Raw genomic sequence first — 15562 nt, 5'->3', positions numbered from 1 at the left:
CTGTTCTTACTTTTAAAATTGTCCTACAAATTAATGTGTATGATGAGACTCGGGCAATTTTTATAGGCTGGTACAGGATATGAGCAAGTGTTAGGACTTGGGTTGGGTTTTGAGATTTTGAACCTGGGGCCTTGGGGCGAGGTAGAGCTTCGTTGAGAAATAAGTAGCTGAAATAGATCACGACAGCTATTCAAGATTCATTCTCTGGAAGGCTGTAAACAAATCTTTATATCTTCACACCTACCACAGTCATCCAACCATCCCACTTCCTCAAAATACACCATGTCCTTAACTCTCTTCACCCTCTCTTCTGTAACCATTCTGACACTGGTTTGGCATACAACCCGATGTTGCCCTTTTTTGCAAACAAAGTGTGCTAGAATTACACTTAGAAATGCAAGTGCTCTCAAAAACAATAACCAAGATACCAAAACATAATTCTATATGAGTAGAATTGTTAAATTGAACCCTTAGGTGGTTCAAAAAAGGATAAAAAATAATAGCACAAGACATATACCATCTAGTGTACTACATATATGTCAAACATATAAACCTCAAAAACAAAATTGCAAGTATATTTTATAAGAGATAATTTCTCAAATATCGAGATTTTAGATAAAAATTGAAACAACAGATTGACAATCCAACACTTTGCACAATATTGACCTCACTTGTCGTGGTGTTCCTCTTTCTTCTAATATTTCTTCTTAACTGTTCCCTTTTTCTCTCGGTCTTTGAGTTAGCTTGACTCTGCGAATCACTTTATTTGCCAAGGTTTTTCCATACTATTGGTCGCGGTGACAGTTAAAGTCTTGCTACGATTCCGATTGTGATGTTGATCCTCTCTTTCTTTTTCATTCAATTGCACATCATCTTGAGATTGACCCAAAGAAAAATCATGCCGAGAAGATGATGGACCAAAAGTGACTGTTGTACGTCTATGTGGGTGACCAGGCATTACATTTTGATTGAGATTCCGTAAGGGTGCAGTCTTGAGTGCTTCCTGCGATTCACTGATTTTGTTTTCGAAATTTTCAGGATCTTCTGCCCTTCCCTCATCGTCTTTGTTCTTTCGTCCTGTCCTGTTATTGCCAACACAATCCTCATCATAATGATCTATGCCTACCACTACACCACCATCCCGTGTCGTCTGCATATTTGCAATATCCAGCCCCACCTGCGGGTGTCCAACGACTAAACCCACACCAAGCGCATACCGAAGTTTGTCCGAAACAGCTTGTTGCTTTTTTGTTTTGACTGATCCAAAGTAGATTAAAACAGCCGCGCTACATCAAGATACATAATTAGCGAGCTGTTATCATTGAATATAATTTATACATGATGAAAAGGGAAATAGTACTGACCCGATACCGCAGAGAAAGGATAAGGGTATGAGAGAGCCGGTTGTCCAAGCAGGCCTAACATGCCAATTCATACCCCACATACAGCCACAGAGTAGACATTGAAAAAATGAGTTGAGATCCATGAACTGTATTGGTTTTAGCTTCCAATTAAGTGGAGAAACAAGTAAGAGAACAACTTACGATTGTATTCCAAAGCGCATACTTCATAGGAAAGGCCTTATGAGTAGCTGTAGCATGCGGCTTGTACCACGTCTGGCTCAGCGCAAAGTTCTCCTGATGTCGCCTTAACCTCTCAGTCTCCTCGCTATTGAGCACGTGGATGTATCCGGGTATTGTATCTGGGTCCGGGAGATCATTCTCGTCTGGAACAGGTGGTAAACCCATTTTGGCTCGGCGCCGCTCGGCGCGCTTTTTGAGAGTCCAAATAACTGACATGCCTTGTTGGAAATTACGTAAATATGTTGGCTTAATCAAAGAGATGAAAGACCCACGATAAGTATCGACAGCTCTCCACGGTATCAAGCCTACCCCTGTTATAGTAAACAAGCCGTTTTCCACCTGGCTGCTTATCTCAACCCAGACGTTCTTTCTGTATTTACTCCCTGTATGAATCCACCCTAACAAAAACAATACGATTGCTGCTCCCCAAAAGACAACGCAAAATCCATATACAGCGGTTATAAAACCCATTGGTGTTTTAACGAACGCCCAGAGCCCCGAAAGCACACGTAAAAGCTTTTGTCGAGAAGAGGAGGAGAGGACATGCTTGACATGTTTGTCCAGAGGCGTAGATTTTTGAATGGAGATGATATCTGCAGATAAAGAGGCACTTGAGGTGCGAGAAAGTGGTGTAGAAATGTTTTTCTCAGAAAGATTAAGAATTGTTGTGGAGCCTGGTTCTTCTGCAATTCCCTCAACCTGCCGTTTGGATAGGACGGGGTCACTTTCAATCCTCTCCAATGTGTTTGAATCTTTGCTCAAGTCCGTCCTTACATGGGGCTCAGTTGAGTCTGGCTTTTCAGGAATAGCTAGTGGGCGCGCTCCTCTCCAATCATCTGCTGGAACCACCGGGGCGCTGAAAGGTAGACCATTGTTCCTATATAATTCGCTGTCCTTCGTTACACCATTAACGTGGTTCTTCACGGAATTTCTACGTCCAGGGATATATTTGGTCAAAGAAATTGATGGCTGACGTAAGCGACTGCTTGATCGAAAGCGGCTGGTCGGTGGGTAAGAACCGGAAGACTGTCCTTGTAATAACCTAAAAGAAGATTATCCGTAAGCCATGTCTTGCTCACATCAAGAGCTTGAGAACGTACGCCAGTGATTCGTCAGAAGACGTTTCCGGCAATTCGACTTCTGGTCGACGTGTCCACAATCCAGGAATATAAGGGACCATGACAGAATTGCACATGTTTTGTAGGTGATTGACTAAACATTGTCAACTCTCTTTTTTGAATTAACGATTGAAAAGTACCCGTAGAAACATGTGGATCAATGACATCCAATACGCCGACCATGTCATCTCCCAGCTCTCTCTTTCCATGCCCCTCGGCGGGTTCATTTTGATGAGAACCATCACCTTCCTCGTCATCATGGTGTGGTAGCGGAAGGTCAAAGATGACTGGCGAACTTTCCTTTCTTGGTCTCCTTTGACCTTGCTTTTGACTACCATGGCCACCTATATCGCTCGAATAAGCTGTAGATGACGGCAATGGATGACCAGAGCTCTCTCCCAGACCTTGCTCAACATCGGTTGAGCGTTGCTTCTTTAGCAATAACTTTGAGGCCAACCCATTCAAGTTTGACCTGGTATTCGGGATGGACACACTGATTGTATGCGCTCTTCTTCTTCCTGGTCCACTATGGGAAGCATGACTTGGGCTACCAGCTAAATTTGCCTCTGGAGCGGTGATTGGGGCTGTAGAAAGCTCTGAGCGGAGGTCTGCAAGAACAGAAGATGTTGTTGGAGAAAGAATTGTTACTCTTCTGTTTCTTCTTGCAGGCGGGGCGGAAGTCGCCGTATCAATAGCAGGAGGAGGTGGAGGCATCGTATAGCTATGTATAGATGGTCAACATTTTATATTGTTATGGTTATGGTTATGGTTATGGTTATGGTTTCATGTTGTTGTGAATTGTATTCAAATTACAAATGAATTTAATCTTTTTTTTAGAAACAAAGCAGGGGTGGCACAGTCAACCCTGAGCAATGTCCGGACTGGAATGGTAACCGAACGACATTTTATTTGAACTTAATATTCTAGTTCAATACACTTTCAGGCACGTTTGCCTCCACATTGCATATCCCAGTGCACTCCTTTCTGTATTGAGCGCACGGTTCACCAGAGATGGATGCACTGGCCGCCATGTTTCATCTCATCTTTCAAGCTCTTCGCCATTAGGCGTCTCGTTATACGCTAGCGATACGCGTTGGTGGCATAGAGCTGACTCACCTCCCGCGCACAGACTTTCGCGTCCTGCCACAGTCACTCTCCTTATTGTTTCTGGGCAACCCCGTCGTGTTATAAATACCTCCAAATCTCTTCGTTGCAACTCCACCCAAAATGTCCTCTTTCTTTCGCAAAAAGGAAAAGCAGCTGCCTCATCCACCGTCCATCAAACAGCAAGGAGTGAGCTTTGCAGAATTCGGCCATATTCATTCTAATTCACATTACAACAGGTCAGTAGTGCCTCCAAACGGTCATCCTGGTCCGTTGCTGACCGCATTCAAAGAATGTATCAAACTCCAACAACACCACCCACACTTCCTGATTCGCCTCCTCGCTCTCCACCACCTGCTCTCCCTCTAAAATACTCTTTCTGTCCCACCTATATCCCACCTTATACCTCATCAGAGAATTCGATAGACTCATTTTCGTACTCGGCCACTGACGTGACAGGACTGCCGTCCTATGGCTTTCTTGGAGGGATAGGAAGCAGAATCACGTTGGGACTAGGTGATGTCGGAAGGGTGATCTTGGAAGTTGGAGGAGAGTTGGAGAGGAGGGCATTGGAGACACCCCTCTTGTTCTCGAATCAGGCTCTGGAACTGAATCAGACACGGACGAGAATGCTCATCCAAGCTTTTCTTGGCTCCCTCGCGTAAGCATGTTCTTGTCGAGTGTATAACGAGTCCTGTCTCACGTGTTTTGTAGCCACGAGCCGAATGATCAGAAGATTGTGTCTTTTCGTCAGGATCTGACGTTTGCGAAAGAGTACGAACTAGCTTGGCTTTTGCGCTGGGCTCTTAGTCGAATCGCTAGATTCAATGAAGGTGCAAGGGTTATTTGTAGAGGTGTCATGGAGTGGGAGGTGTACGAAGAATGGCGTGGGCGAGAACGAGGTGTGTTGTTGTGATATAGATCATTTTCTTGCTAAAACATTCAAATAGCTGCGAATTATCCAGCGGATGCTTTTCCTTTCCTATCTCAGCTCGTACCTCTTGACGTCTACGATTTGATTCTTCTACCTCTATTCAAGCTCCTTTCCAAGTTTGCGGCTCACTCTCATCTTTCGGGTTTGACTCCACATGCCCTTTCGTCCCTGTTTTGCCCCCTCCTGTTCGATATCCCGTCGTCATCCCCTGCTTTCATAAGTCACATCTCGTTTGTACGAAGCGCCTACGCTACAGAGCATTTCCTGCTTGCTTACATCCGCAGCGGTGCTGGCACTGGCAGCGTTGTAACCGATTTGCCTTCACGTCTCAAAGCTTGGATTGCAAATTATCCCTCCATGCTTCCATCTGACTCTGATCTCGCTCAAGCCTTGCCAAGGCGCGGTGCTCGTCTTGTTCGTTTATCTGTTCTTTCCAGGGACGTCAGAGCATATACAAAAGATTTGGTCGCCCAAGTTGAAGGATGGGCTGACGAAATGGAGCTTGTTGGCCAAAAGTGGTCAGAGTGGGACAGGCTTTTATGGAAACCTCGTCGAGGGAACTCAGCTAGGCCACATTTGACAAACGCGTGGAAAAGGCGAATGGCTGTCAAATCACTTCCTCAACCCCCATCTAGCGCCACTAGAATAGCAATGGTTGACGATCTGCCTAGGCGATCTGGATCAATGATATCAATACTATCTACCAATATGACAAAACTTAAAGATGATGACGAAGAAGCTCGATATGGCTCATTGGCTGGGAAAGAATGGTCTCTATTTGAAGAGTCTGGCTTTTCTCTCCCGCTTTCGTCATCATCTTCACGAAAGAAGGAGCCAGATCTTCCCACTCTTCTCCAATTCGACCTCTCCGAATCGTCAAAGCAACTCCTGTCTGCTCGGCGTCAGACAATGTCTTGGACAGAATTTGCCTCCCCCTCCGGCGGTTTCAATCGATCAGATCCCCTGCTCGATGCCACCCTGACCTTCTCACAGCCTATAGCAAAAGGAATAGAAGAATGGCCAAAGGAGAGAGGCGAATTAGTCAAAAGGCTATATAAAGCTCAGAAGGAAGCTGTCCCGTTTGAATGGAATACAACGCCAAATGTCGGTATGTTTCTTGAAGACTGCAATTTGGTGGGCGTAGAGGGTCTAGGAGGAATGAAGCAAGATAGCAAAGGGCGAATATATGTTGAAGAAGCTTGGGTGGATGTTTGGTGTGATCTTATGATGGGTAGTGGATGGGTAGATAGGGAAGAATTGACTTTTAGGGAATCCAATTGGGCTATTGTATGTCAATCTATATGCTCAGTAATCATATGAGAACTAACAGTAATCCATTTTCTTAGGTCGAGTACAAAGCTAAATCATCTCGCAGCGAATCAGTCGCTGATCCTCGCATTGATCCTCGTACTTCTTCACTCTATGTACTGTACGAAGAACGTGTACCTGTGGCCTATCAGCGTTCGCTTTTAAACTCAAACAGCAAGAGCAAAAAAGGTTTTACCTTTTTCACGCCCAAATCTACCAAAGCCAGAAAACGTCAAGAAAGGGCTCCCCCTATTACCACTACTACTCCTTTGGCCCACGCGAGTTTTTTTGGAGCAGGAATAGGAAGTGAAGTTGATTTTGAGAGAATGTTGCAACAAAGCAGCACCAAGAAAGTCAGTCTGAACAAAAGTCGGGACCAGCTGGAAAGCACAGCTTGGCACCTTTCTCCTAACCCTTCGTCGTCTCCCTATTCCTCTTTTTCTCCTGTACCACTATCGTCAGTAAAATCATCGTCGCTAAAAGGCCATCGCTCAAGAAATCATGAAAATGATCCTTACCAAGAAAAGAGTAATAAACTCACTTCTCATAGGGATAACTTGCCGTCAAAGGAGAAGAAGATCAAAGTCAGAGGGAAGGCACAGAAAGAAATAGGAGTGGTCTTTGAAGTGAAGAGTACTGGTGGGTTGAGTAGTACGGAAACTAGTCCTCTTGGCGGAATCATGGAAGACGAAAAGTGGATGGGTGGGCCATCTTATAATTTTAGTACAACACGTCACACTAACTCATGACCGTTCAGATATACTGGTTGAATCGAGTCGTGTCCCAGGACAAGACGTACATTCACCTATTGCAACGTATCAAAATAAGTCAGAAGGCTTACCGTTATTTCCCCAACCTCTACCTGCGTCCCCGCTACCTCCTTCTCTAAGCCAAAATGATCAAGATTGCCAGCACACTCCAATTCAACGGCATCGTCGCATGAAACAAAGAGATAACTCCCGTGATGCCGAGGAAGAGAAGGACGAGGAAGGCGGATTTGAGCCCTTGATTGCTGGCGAAGGAGGATTCCCAACTCCTGAAAGCTTTGACTTGCAAACTCCACCTTCCCGTCCTTTACTTCATGCTTTTGATACAGGGGGTGGAGAAGGAATCATTCATGCCCCTCAGCCTAGAAGAGAGCGAGATACAATTCACGGAATCGTTGCCCAGTACTCTTCTTCTGAGGTGCATGACTATGAATGCAGCAGCAATGGAAAAGGTCAATATACAAGAGACAAGTCTGCAAATTCATCTCCTGAATCTGCCAGAGACAGCGAAAGGTATGACGACCCAGAAGAAGATGAAGACGGTGAGGCCAACAATCATTCAGATGCTAGCTATGGAATTTTACAGCCGCCCAAAACCGAAAAGATCTTTGATCTAACCCCTGGCAGGGAACCTAGTCCTGCAAGATACAAGCATGGCGAACCATTGCATTTCGGTGAGTCTAGTAGCGCGTTGGATGTCGCAACGAAGAATGAGATGCGCTGACTTGGTACTGTGTTATTTAGTTGGCGAAGAGCCAGAGGAGGAATAATACCCTACAACGTTCCAACGTTTTGCCTGTCATATACCCAAACCGACATCTTACCTCTGCTCTGTTATGTTTAAGTCTCGATCGTATACCCGCTACCGTCACCATACCCACTAGCCTCGATATACCCCTGCTTGCTCCTTTGCTTGTGCCTATGTCCGATAGGTTTCCCACTCTTAAGAATAATGATTGTCGACGACACGTTACGATGTGCACTACAACGCTTGTGATTCTGCTTTCTATGAGAATGTATATGTACGAGTATAGCTATCAAATGCTTTTCAGATTTGACCATGATGCATACAAATTCAAAGGACAAGGCTTTTATACGATATTCTCAAAAGGCAGCAAGTTGTAAAAGCAGTCTCCGGCAAACTTGGTTATTTGACAGATCACTTGGCAGGATATACATTGTATGTGGTTCTTTTCTTTGATGCTGGGATTAAGAGAGTTGGATTCATATGGATATCTAGATGGATTGGCCTGGGATCAGAGTAGTCTCCTGAGTATCTTTGAGGCTGAGCCAACATTTCTAGAATTTGCCAGGATCCAAGAGTGGTTTTATCGAAGATTTTCTTGATGGTTTTTTTTTGGGCATGGTCATATTATACACTTGGTTGTTATTAAAAAAAATGTAATTAAGGCGTAAAAAAGAAAACCAAAATCTTAAAAACATGTTGACGATTAGTCGTTTTTACAATACAAGAAAAGATTGAAGGCCGAAGAAATCCTTGAAAAATAATTCATTCAATAATCAAATTATAACTTTCTTTTTTTTCTTTTGCTTTTATATTTTAACTTTATTAAACACTGAATTCAGATTTCGCTGCAAGTTGGAACTGGGATAGCTATTCAACAAGCAATATAAAAGAGTAAGTAGGTCTTGATAGATCAAGTTATGGGCGGCTAGAGTGTCGCAAAAGGAGCCAAATTTATCTTCATGGTGGTGTCTGTCATTGCTGGCTCTGTTCAGAAGAGCTGCGCGCTGATAAAGATATATGTAAAAGACAGAGAAGTGAGGGAGAAAGGCTTGGGACGATGGTATCGATAAGTTTTGTGGTTTTGGATCGCTCGAGTGACAGTTTGGATTGGAATTTGATTAGAGCTATTGGTAACGCTGAGATTCCTAGTATTGACATATCCTTGCGATACGACACTGAAAACAACAGGGGGAGATGTCTCAAGGCCCTGTCCAATCGTCTTCTTCAGTGAACCAACTTCCATATCATCCTCATGTCACGCATAAGAATCATACTCTGCCCGCTGTTCAAGTTGGAGAGCCCAGTATAGCCTTGGAAGCGGAGGACGAGCTTGACTATGAGAGTTTGCCAATAGGTAGTGGATGGGGTGTCAATATGATTGCTGGCGCCATGGTGAGTTTTTCATTGCAAGGCAAAAGGATAAAACTAGTGCTGATGTGAAAACAGGCCGGTATCTCTGAGCATGCGGCTATATTTCCTATAGACTCTATCAAGGTATGTCTGGTGTTTTGCAGGTTGACCACATCTAAACGTTTGATAGACCCGGATGCAGGTCTTGGCCCCAGTCAATACTATGTTACAGCCGCTTGCTTCAACTTCGAGCACTGCCTCAGCCAGCTCTGGTGCTTCAGCGACTGGCTCAACGGCACGTGCGATTGCTCCTCAACTTGAAACTGTATCTCAACATCTTCGTTCCATTTCTACTACTGAAGGTCTCCGGTCCCTCTGGCGGGGTGTGGCAAGTGTCATTCTGGGTGCTGGCCCTGCACACGCTGCCCACTTTGGAATGTATGAATTTGTGAGGGAGATTAGTGGCGGGAGAAGCGATGGATGGCATGGCGTGGTTGGTACAGCCGTCGCTGGTGCAGCGGCTACTATCTCTAGCGATGCTCTCATGAATCCTTTTGACGGTACGTCCTCCATCTCTAAATCATGCTCAATCTAGCTGATGCGGCTATACTCGGTATCACAGTTATCAAACAGCGAATGCAAATTCGAAACTCACCATATAGAACTGTTCTCTCTTGTGCCCGTACACTTTACGCCCGCGAAGGTCTCTCTGCATTCTATGTCTCGTACCCCACTACGCTCACCATGTCTGTCCCATTTACCGCCGTCCAATTCTCGTCTTATGAATACCTCAAATCGATTTTAAATCCCTCAGGATCATATTCTCCTTCGACACACGTCATTGCAGGAGGTATTGCAGGTGCGCTTGCGGCAGCCGTAACGACGCCATTGGATGTCGCCAAGACATTACTGCAAACCAGAGGGAGTAGTTTAGATGCGAGAATAAGGAGTGCAAGAGGTATGGGAGAAGCTTTAAAGATCATTTGGGAGAGAGATGGCTGGAGAGGACTGAGGAGAGGAATGGCGCCGAGAATGTTGACGGTGGCGCCCAGTACGGCAATTAGCTGGATGAGTTATGAGTTTTTCAGTAAGAACATGTTTCTCTATCAATAAACCTGTGTCTAAACAAGGATAGAGATGATCACAGACTGATGTTATTACAGAGGTTCTTATCCGACAGAATGGTTCTTTGCCAGAATCCGGCCAATCTATCTAAACTCGGCAATCATGACAAAATATCGCCATATACCAAACGTTTCTCATTCTTTATTGATACTAAAAATAGGGGGCCAGATGGGGACTTGACAAAAGTCAAAATACCCATACAAAGCAGAGCAGACCAGGAGAAGTCATGCAGATCGAGTGTGCCGCATCGGCGTGGTATACATTTGGCGTAAGCAAAAAGATGGATTGACTTAAATAGAATACCGAGAGGGAAGCTCAACAGCTGCCGAGAGGAGCCAAACCTACCTTGGTACTTGGTATCCAAGTCTGAAATCTTATGCAAAAATTAAACTTTCTGGTCATTGCTATGTGTTCCCTCAATACCACAACTTTTTAGCAACTATAACTGATCTTGTCCAACCCCTAATGAGAATTGGGATCTTTTTTCATCGCCTCACTCTGGTGAGAATACGACCTTCTGTAACATTCTCGTCCACTCTGATAATCTCAACTTTTTCATGGTAGATACGTGATAGACAATCTATTCTGCCTCGTTACTTCGTTATCTTTCCCCCCCATACAACTACCATTTTGTTGTCAACTTGACCTCTAAAAAATGCACGTCGACAGTATCCGGCTTGAGATATTTTGCGACTGCAATATGGACTGAAGATCCACCACACCTTTGCAAAAGAGACTCGACTCTATTTGGAAGACGACAACAAAGTCGTCCCTCTCATGAGCTCCATAAGGCCACCATCTACTGGATTATTGCAGCTGACAACGTTGAACAGAATGACCGCATATGTCTCGACACAGGCTGGCTGTTTTCCAAACCATATGCCTCTTTCAATGCACACATGTCACAAGGATGCAATCAATCTTGAATGAGACCTCTTTCCATGTTCAACACATCGGCACACCGCAGACGTCAATGTCTCATACAAAGCCATTCCTGTTGATGGGCAGACAAGAGTATACAGCCAAAAGAAGCCGCCAGCACCCAAACAGTACATAGCCCGTGCCACACTCAGAAGGCAACGAGTCTGCCATGCCCATGTTCGTCGCCTATTACTACCCCTGCCCACGCTGCCCCATCTCTGAGGCGAGTAGGTATCACCGTATCTGTCTGACTGACTGCAGAGTCCCGACGCTGGCTCTGTACCAGGCGCTGCTCTGCACTCCCCAGCGAGGGATACATCCCATCCAACGTCAAGTAGAGGAATGCCACAAGCGGCCGTGGTGAAATCGAAAACGATAGATAGGCGAGAAATGGGATGGAGCCTGCCCGTTGCTGTATGATAGTCATGGTTCCACAGCCTGTCTCTGCCAACATGCGTCGTAGGTCAACGCCCTGGCAAGCAAGAGTAAGCATGAATTGTATAGGGTGAACTACTTGTAAGAGGATGGAACATGCGGCCATCATGTACTACGCATGCCCAGCCTTTACTGAGAGAAGACTTGTATATGGTGGTTGGCAAATGAATTTTCATTTTCAAAGCCTCATGCGGCTTTGGCGGTAAGAGCCATGACAAGAAATGCGATGTAGGCTGATAATGCGACCGCTTACCGGAACCAACTTGCTGAGATTATATTCCTTCTCATGCTCGATTTTTATAGTTGTCACTTGTTGTCTCTTCTTATCCGTCCCGCATAGCCTAATTGATGCCAGAAGAGAAGAAAAACGAGGAGAAAACGTATGCCTGTTTTTGGTACAATTGTCCATGGTGCGACTGCTTTTACGACATGCAGTTTCCCAAAGACGGAGCGGTGTGTCTGTACTGCCGAGTAGGTCTATGGCTTTGAGTATGTCGAGAAGTAACCAAATAATGTATTGATGGGCAACAAAGGGTTGTAGATGACAGCGAATGAGGCATAGAATCGGTTAAGGTGACGCAGGAGGTGGGTTATTAGTCGTACCCATGCCCTAGGCATAGTCGAGTTGTCGCATGTTGTGAATACCGATAATATTTGAAGGCTTGCTGAGGATTTGGATAACCGGCCATACAATATCGGCCAAGAGCTGTCTTGATTTGTGGCGATATGGATGGTCAAATACACAAACATGTGAGGTGTATAACAATCAGCGCATGTCCATAGTAACGATGCTAGCTGGGGAACAGGATTTGTGACTTGATGTTCATCCTCAGCGCCAAACAGAGTCCACTCGTGTCTACAAGCTCTGCCTTGCTGCTATTTACAGCAAATTTTGATATCGTATCGGTGAGACTTGATGTATTGGGCAAGCTCTTACCTGTATTGCGAATCAGGTAGCTTCAGAGTGTCCAAGTTTGACTATGCCAGCTTGTAGAGGGGGCGAGACGAATAGCCAGCCGTTGATGCCTCAAAGCTTCTAAAGAAACATACAGAGAAATAATGTAAACAAAAGAGAGATAGAGTTATGAAATGCAGTGGTTTGTTACGGCAAATCATTTGTTAGAGATGAATGCCACTGGATTATTTCCGGAAACCCCGAACTCCAATTGTGGAGGTCATATCATGTCAAGCGTCGGGTATCTTCTTTTTTCTTTTTCTCCTTTCAACATCGGAATAGGTGCATGAACACCACCGCATTAAGACGACTGTCGACCACTATTGCTCACCTCTCATCAACAGCGTTCAAAATGTCGGAATACAAAACCAGATTGATTGGCGTAGGTTTTGTGGCTCCAATGCTTGAGAGTATGCGGCTCACAAACTTTTGCAGGCCCAAAACACTCTTGGTTAGTCCAAGGTAGACAATGGGCTCTGAATTGCTGACTTGGAGTAGAGCATCGAGTGTTTATCGAAAACAGGGATGGCAAAGTTGTTTCTCCTTTCCAGTAAGCCGTTTCAGTTGGATGCGGGAGACAAATTTGACCTGTAATAGCGACATTCCCCTCTTTGCCGACGATGCCAAGACTATCCTCAACAGTGAGCAACTTAATACTTCTGATATGGGTTTTGTACTTAATATCCACAGTGGTTGTGGAAGTTCCTAGGTGGACCAATGCCAAGATGGAGATTTGCAAGGAGGAGCCGTTCAACCCCATGAAGCAGGATATCAAGAAGGGCAAGCTCCGATACGTTCGAAATTGTTTTCCTCACCACGGTACGTGGCGAGCGATAGTTGCTATACATCGTCATTGATTGGTTTTGCAGGCTACATTTGGAACTATGGTGCTTTCCCCCAGACCTGGGAGGACCCCAGCGTGAAGCACGCCGAAACTGGCGCCAACGGCGACAACGATCCTCTTGATGTTTGTGAAATCGGCGAGGCCGTTGGTTACACCGGTCAAGTCAAGCAGGTCAAGGTCCTCGGTATCATGGCACTCCTTGACGAAGGCGAGACTGACTGGAAGGTTCTCGTCGTCGACGTCAACGATCCTCTTGCGCCTAGGTTGAATGACATTGAAGATGTTGAGAGACACCTTCCTGGGCTCATTCGCGCCACCAACGAGTGGTTCAGGATTTACAAAATCCCTGACGGCAAGCCCGAGAACGTCTTTGCGTTCTCTGGTGAGGCCAAGTCTAAAAAGTACGCCGTTGAAATCATACACGAGTGCCATGAAGCTTGGAGGAAGCTCATCCACGGAGAATCCCCCGCTAAAACTGACTCTTACGACCTTTCCATGTGAGTTGGCGCTCGAATTTTGATTCAAGGGAGCGCTCTGATCAGTGTTAATAGTGTCAACACCACTGTCAAGGGCTCCAAGGGTGCTGTCTCTACCTCTGACCCCCTTTATACTTCCATTCCTGCCGACTCTCGCAAACCTGCTGCCCCTATAGACCCCTCCAGTAAGCGATTTCTTTGGCTGATGAATCTCAACCGTTACTGACATGTGTCTTGTAGTTGACAAGTCATTTTTCATCTCCTCTGCCTCCGCCTGAAGCGCTACTACCCGCCTCTAGTCGTGGATTGGAATCATATCTGATGTAGGAATGTTACGGCAAGTAGGACAATGCATGATGTCATTAGTGTCTTAACCATCTCTACCATCCATCAATCTGTTAAAGGCAATTCCAGTTCCTCGTGAACATCTTTGATGGTACGGTTAGTCATCAGTGCGTACTATGTGTGTGAGCATAGTGTAGGCTGTTGTTTCCATATGTCCTCAACTCACTCGGCCGATAAGCGATTGAGTACCATCTTTTATTTCGTTGTAAGTGTGCAACAGTTCAATGTGTTTTTGAACGATTTTGTTGGGGTCTTTGTCTCTGCATCCTTACGTCAGTTTATCCTACTTGAATTTACTCGAGGGCTTTGTTAGTGAACCAACCCTAGGTCAGCGCGTAGACTCTGGGCTTCCTTTTGGAGAGCTTGCAGTTTTTCTTCCAAGAGAATGGAGTTTTGAACATTGATTGTAGAACGAGATGCAGGCGTTTTTGCTGACAGCTGGTGCACGTTGGAAGATATTTCAGCAGTCATTATGTTGAAAAAGATTATTGCTGGTTCTCAAAAAAAGTTCGTAAATGAATTATTCAGTGGGTGGCAAAAGATGAAAGACGTAGCAGAAAAAAAAAAGAATTAATATAGTTTAAATAGAGTCAAGTGACGGTCTGTGCGTAAGTTTTGAAATCAGTCGCGAATCAAAGTTATCTCATTTTTCATTTTTTATATTGTTGAAACTTCTTTTGTTTTATATCAACATTGCAAGCCAACAAAGAACAACTATTTGAAGCCTTATAAAATCAAGAAATCCTGTCATGCGATAGGAATCCAGGCAGAAGGACAGCATCGATATCCATATTCAAGGGCGACAATCAAAAGTCATGTTGTTTGAATGGCAGTATAATAGGTGACAATATGGAGAATCTGATGGGTAACAGTCGTCCTTCCCAAAGTACAGGAAATCACTACCACATCTGCAACTCTTTCCTTTGGAGGCGTGCAAGACGACGAGAATACCGAGAGCGTTTTCAAAAGCTTTCCTAGATGATTGCTCACTTTTGACCAAAAATGCTTTACAAGTGTACATGTACTCTATGGTGATAACTGCTTTCTAAGACATGTGTCTCTTCTAGTCTCCATCGCAACTACAGAGGTGTGCGTATGACCTTTATGTGAATGTTGTTGGCTGGGTCATGACAGACGTTCTATCCACAGCATGTCAGTCTTTTACCAAACTAACCAACTAGTTACTGAAAAGAACGACTCAGAAGCCTTGCTTACCCCACAATTGCTACAAACGGTTTCTACGGCAGGTTCGGTGATGCTAACGACTGCCGCACACCAAGGGCATATGTAGTGAATCATGAATGTGGAGTCGGTGTTGGCCCAAGATGTTGCCCACTGATAACTCATACTGTCTTTCTGATGTCCAAAGAAGATAACGAAAGATGGAAAGGTGAGGAAGACAAGCTTGGCCGGTCACTTGAGGATCTCAAATCTGAGCGATTACTCCTTTTATAGGATACAACGAGGTGTACTCGACATGGCTAACTGCATGGAAGCTGGCTGTTATCTGAAAAGAATCTCCCAACGAAATCTTCGATGTCGATCGCCT

At 44.9% G+C, this 15562-nt stretch overlaps 5 protein-coding genes across 5 annotated transcripts; 3 read left to right on the top strand and 2 right to left on the bottom strand.

The window, feature by feature from the left end:
• Positions 1-757: 757 nt before the first annotated feature.
• Positions 758-3415, bottom strand: L203_102247 (uncharacterized protein; the record flags this gene model as incomplete). Its single annotated transcript, XM_066211674.1, has 6 exons — positions 758-1286; positions 1365-1489; positions 1545-1801; positions 1856-2625; positions 2684-2795; positions 2842-3415. 6 exons carry the CDS (start codon positions 3413-3415, stop codon positions 758-760), a joined length of 2367 nt encoding a protein of 788 aa, XP_066067771.1.
• Positions 3416-3928: 513 nt separating this feature from the next.
• On the top strand, positions 3929-7584 carry L203_102246 (uncharacterized protein; the record flags this gene model as incomplete). Its single annotated transcript, XM_066211673.1, has 7 exons — positions 3929-4044; positions 4098-4466; positions 4520-4707; positions 4756-6026; positions 6086-6749; positions 6805-7488; positions 7559-7584. The coding sequence occupies 7 exons, from the start codon at positions 3929-3931 to the stop codon at positions 7582-7584; spliced, it is 3318 nt and encodes a 1105-aa protein (XP_066067770.1).
• A 1172-nt stretch (positions 7585-8756) lies between these two features.
• L203_102245 (uncharacterized protein) lies at positions 8757-10128 on the top strand (the record flags this gene model as incomplete). Its single annotated transcript, XM_066211672.1, has 5 exons — positions 8757-8954; positions 9009-9056; positions 9103-9472; positions 9535-9999; positions 10076-10128. The coding sequence occupies 5 exons, from the start codon at positions 8757-8759 to the stop codon at positions 10126-10128; spliced, it is 1134 nt and encodes a 377-aa protein (XP_066067769.1).
• A 2506-nt stretch (positions 10129-12634) lies between these two features.
• On the top strand, positions 12635-13946 carry L203_102244 (inorganic pyrophosphatase; the record flags this gene model as incomplete). Its single annotated transcript, XM_066211671.1, has 8 exons — positions 12635-12730; positions 12784-12799; positions 12847-12898; positions 12946-12989; positions 13039-13167; positions 13218-13689; positions 13744-13853; positions 13909-13946. The coding sequence occupies 8 exons, from the start codon at positions 12635-12637 to the stop codon at positions 13944-13946; spliced, it is 957 nt and encodes a 318-aa protein (XP_066067768.1).
• A 112-nt stretch (positions 13947-14058) lies between these two features.
• On the bottom strand, positions 14059-14484 carry L203_102243 (uncharacterized protein; the record flags this gene model as incomplete). The annotated part of the gene is made up of 3 exons (XM_066211670.1): positions 14059-14127; positions 14180-14273; positions 14336-14484. 3 exons carry the CDS (start codon positions 14482-14484, stop codon positions 14059-14061), a joined length of 312 nt encoding a protein of 103 aa, XP_066067767.1.
• Between the last annotated feature and the right edge of the window lie 1078 nt (positions 14485-15562).

The sequence above is a fragment of the Cryptococcus depauperatus genome, chromosome 2 (genome assembly GCF_001720195.1).
Source record: "Cryptococcus depauperatus CBS 7841 chromosome 2, complete sequence".
NCBI lineage: Eukaryota > Fungi > Basidiomycota > Tremellomycetes > Tremellales > Cryptococcaceae > Cryptococcus > Cryptococcus depauperatus.
Note: the sequence above shows the minus strand (reverse complement) of the source record. Positions and strands in the feature narration are given on the sequence as shown.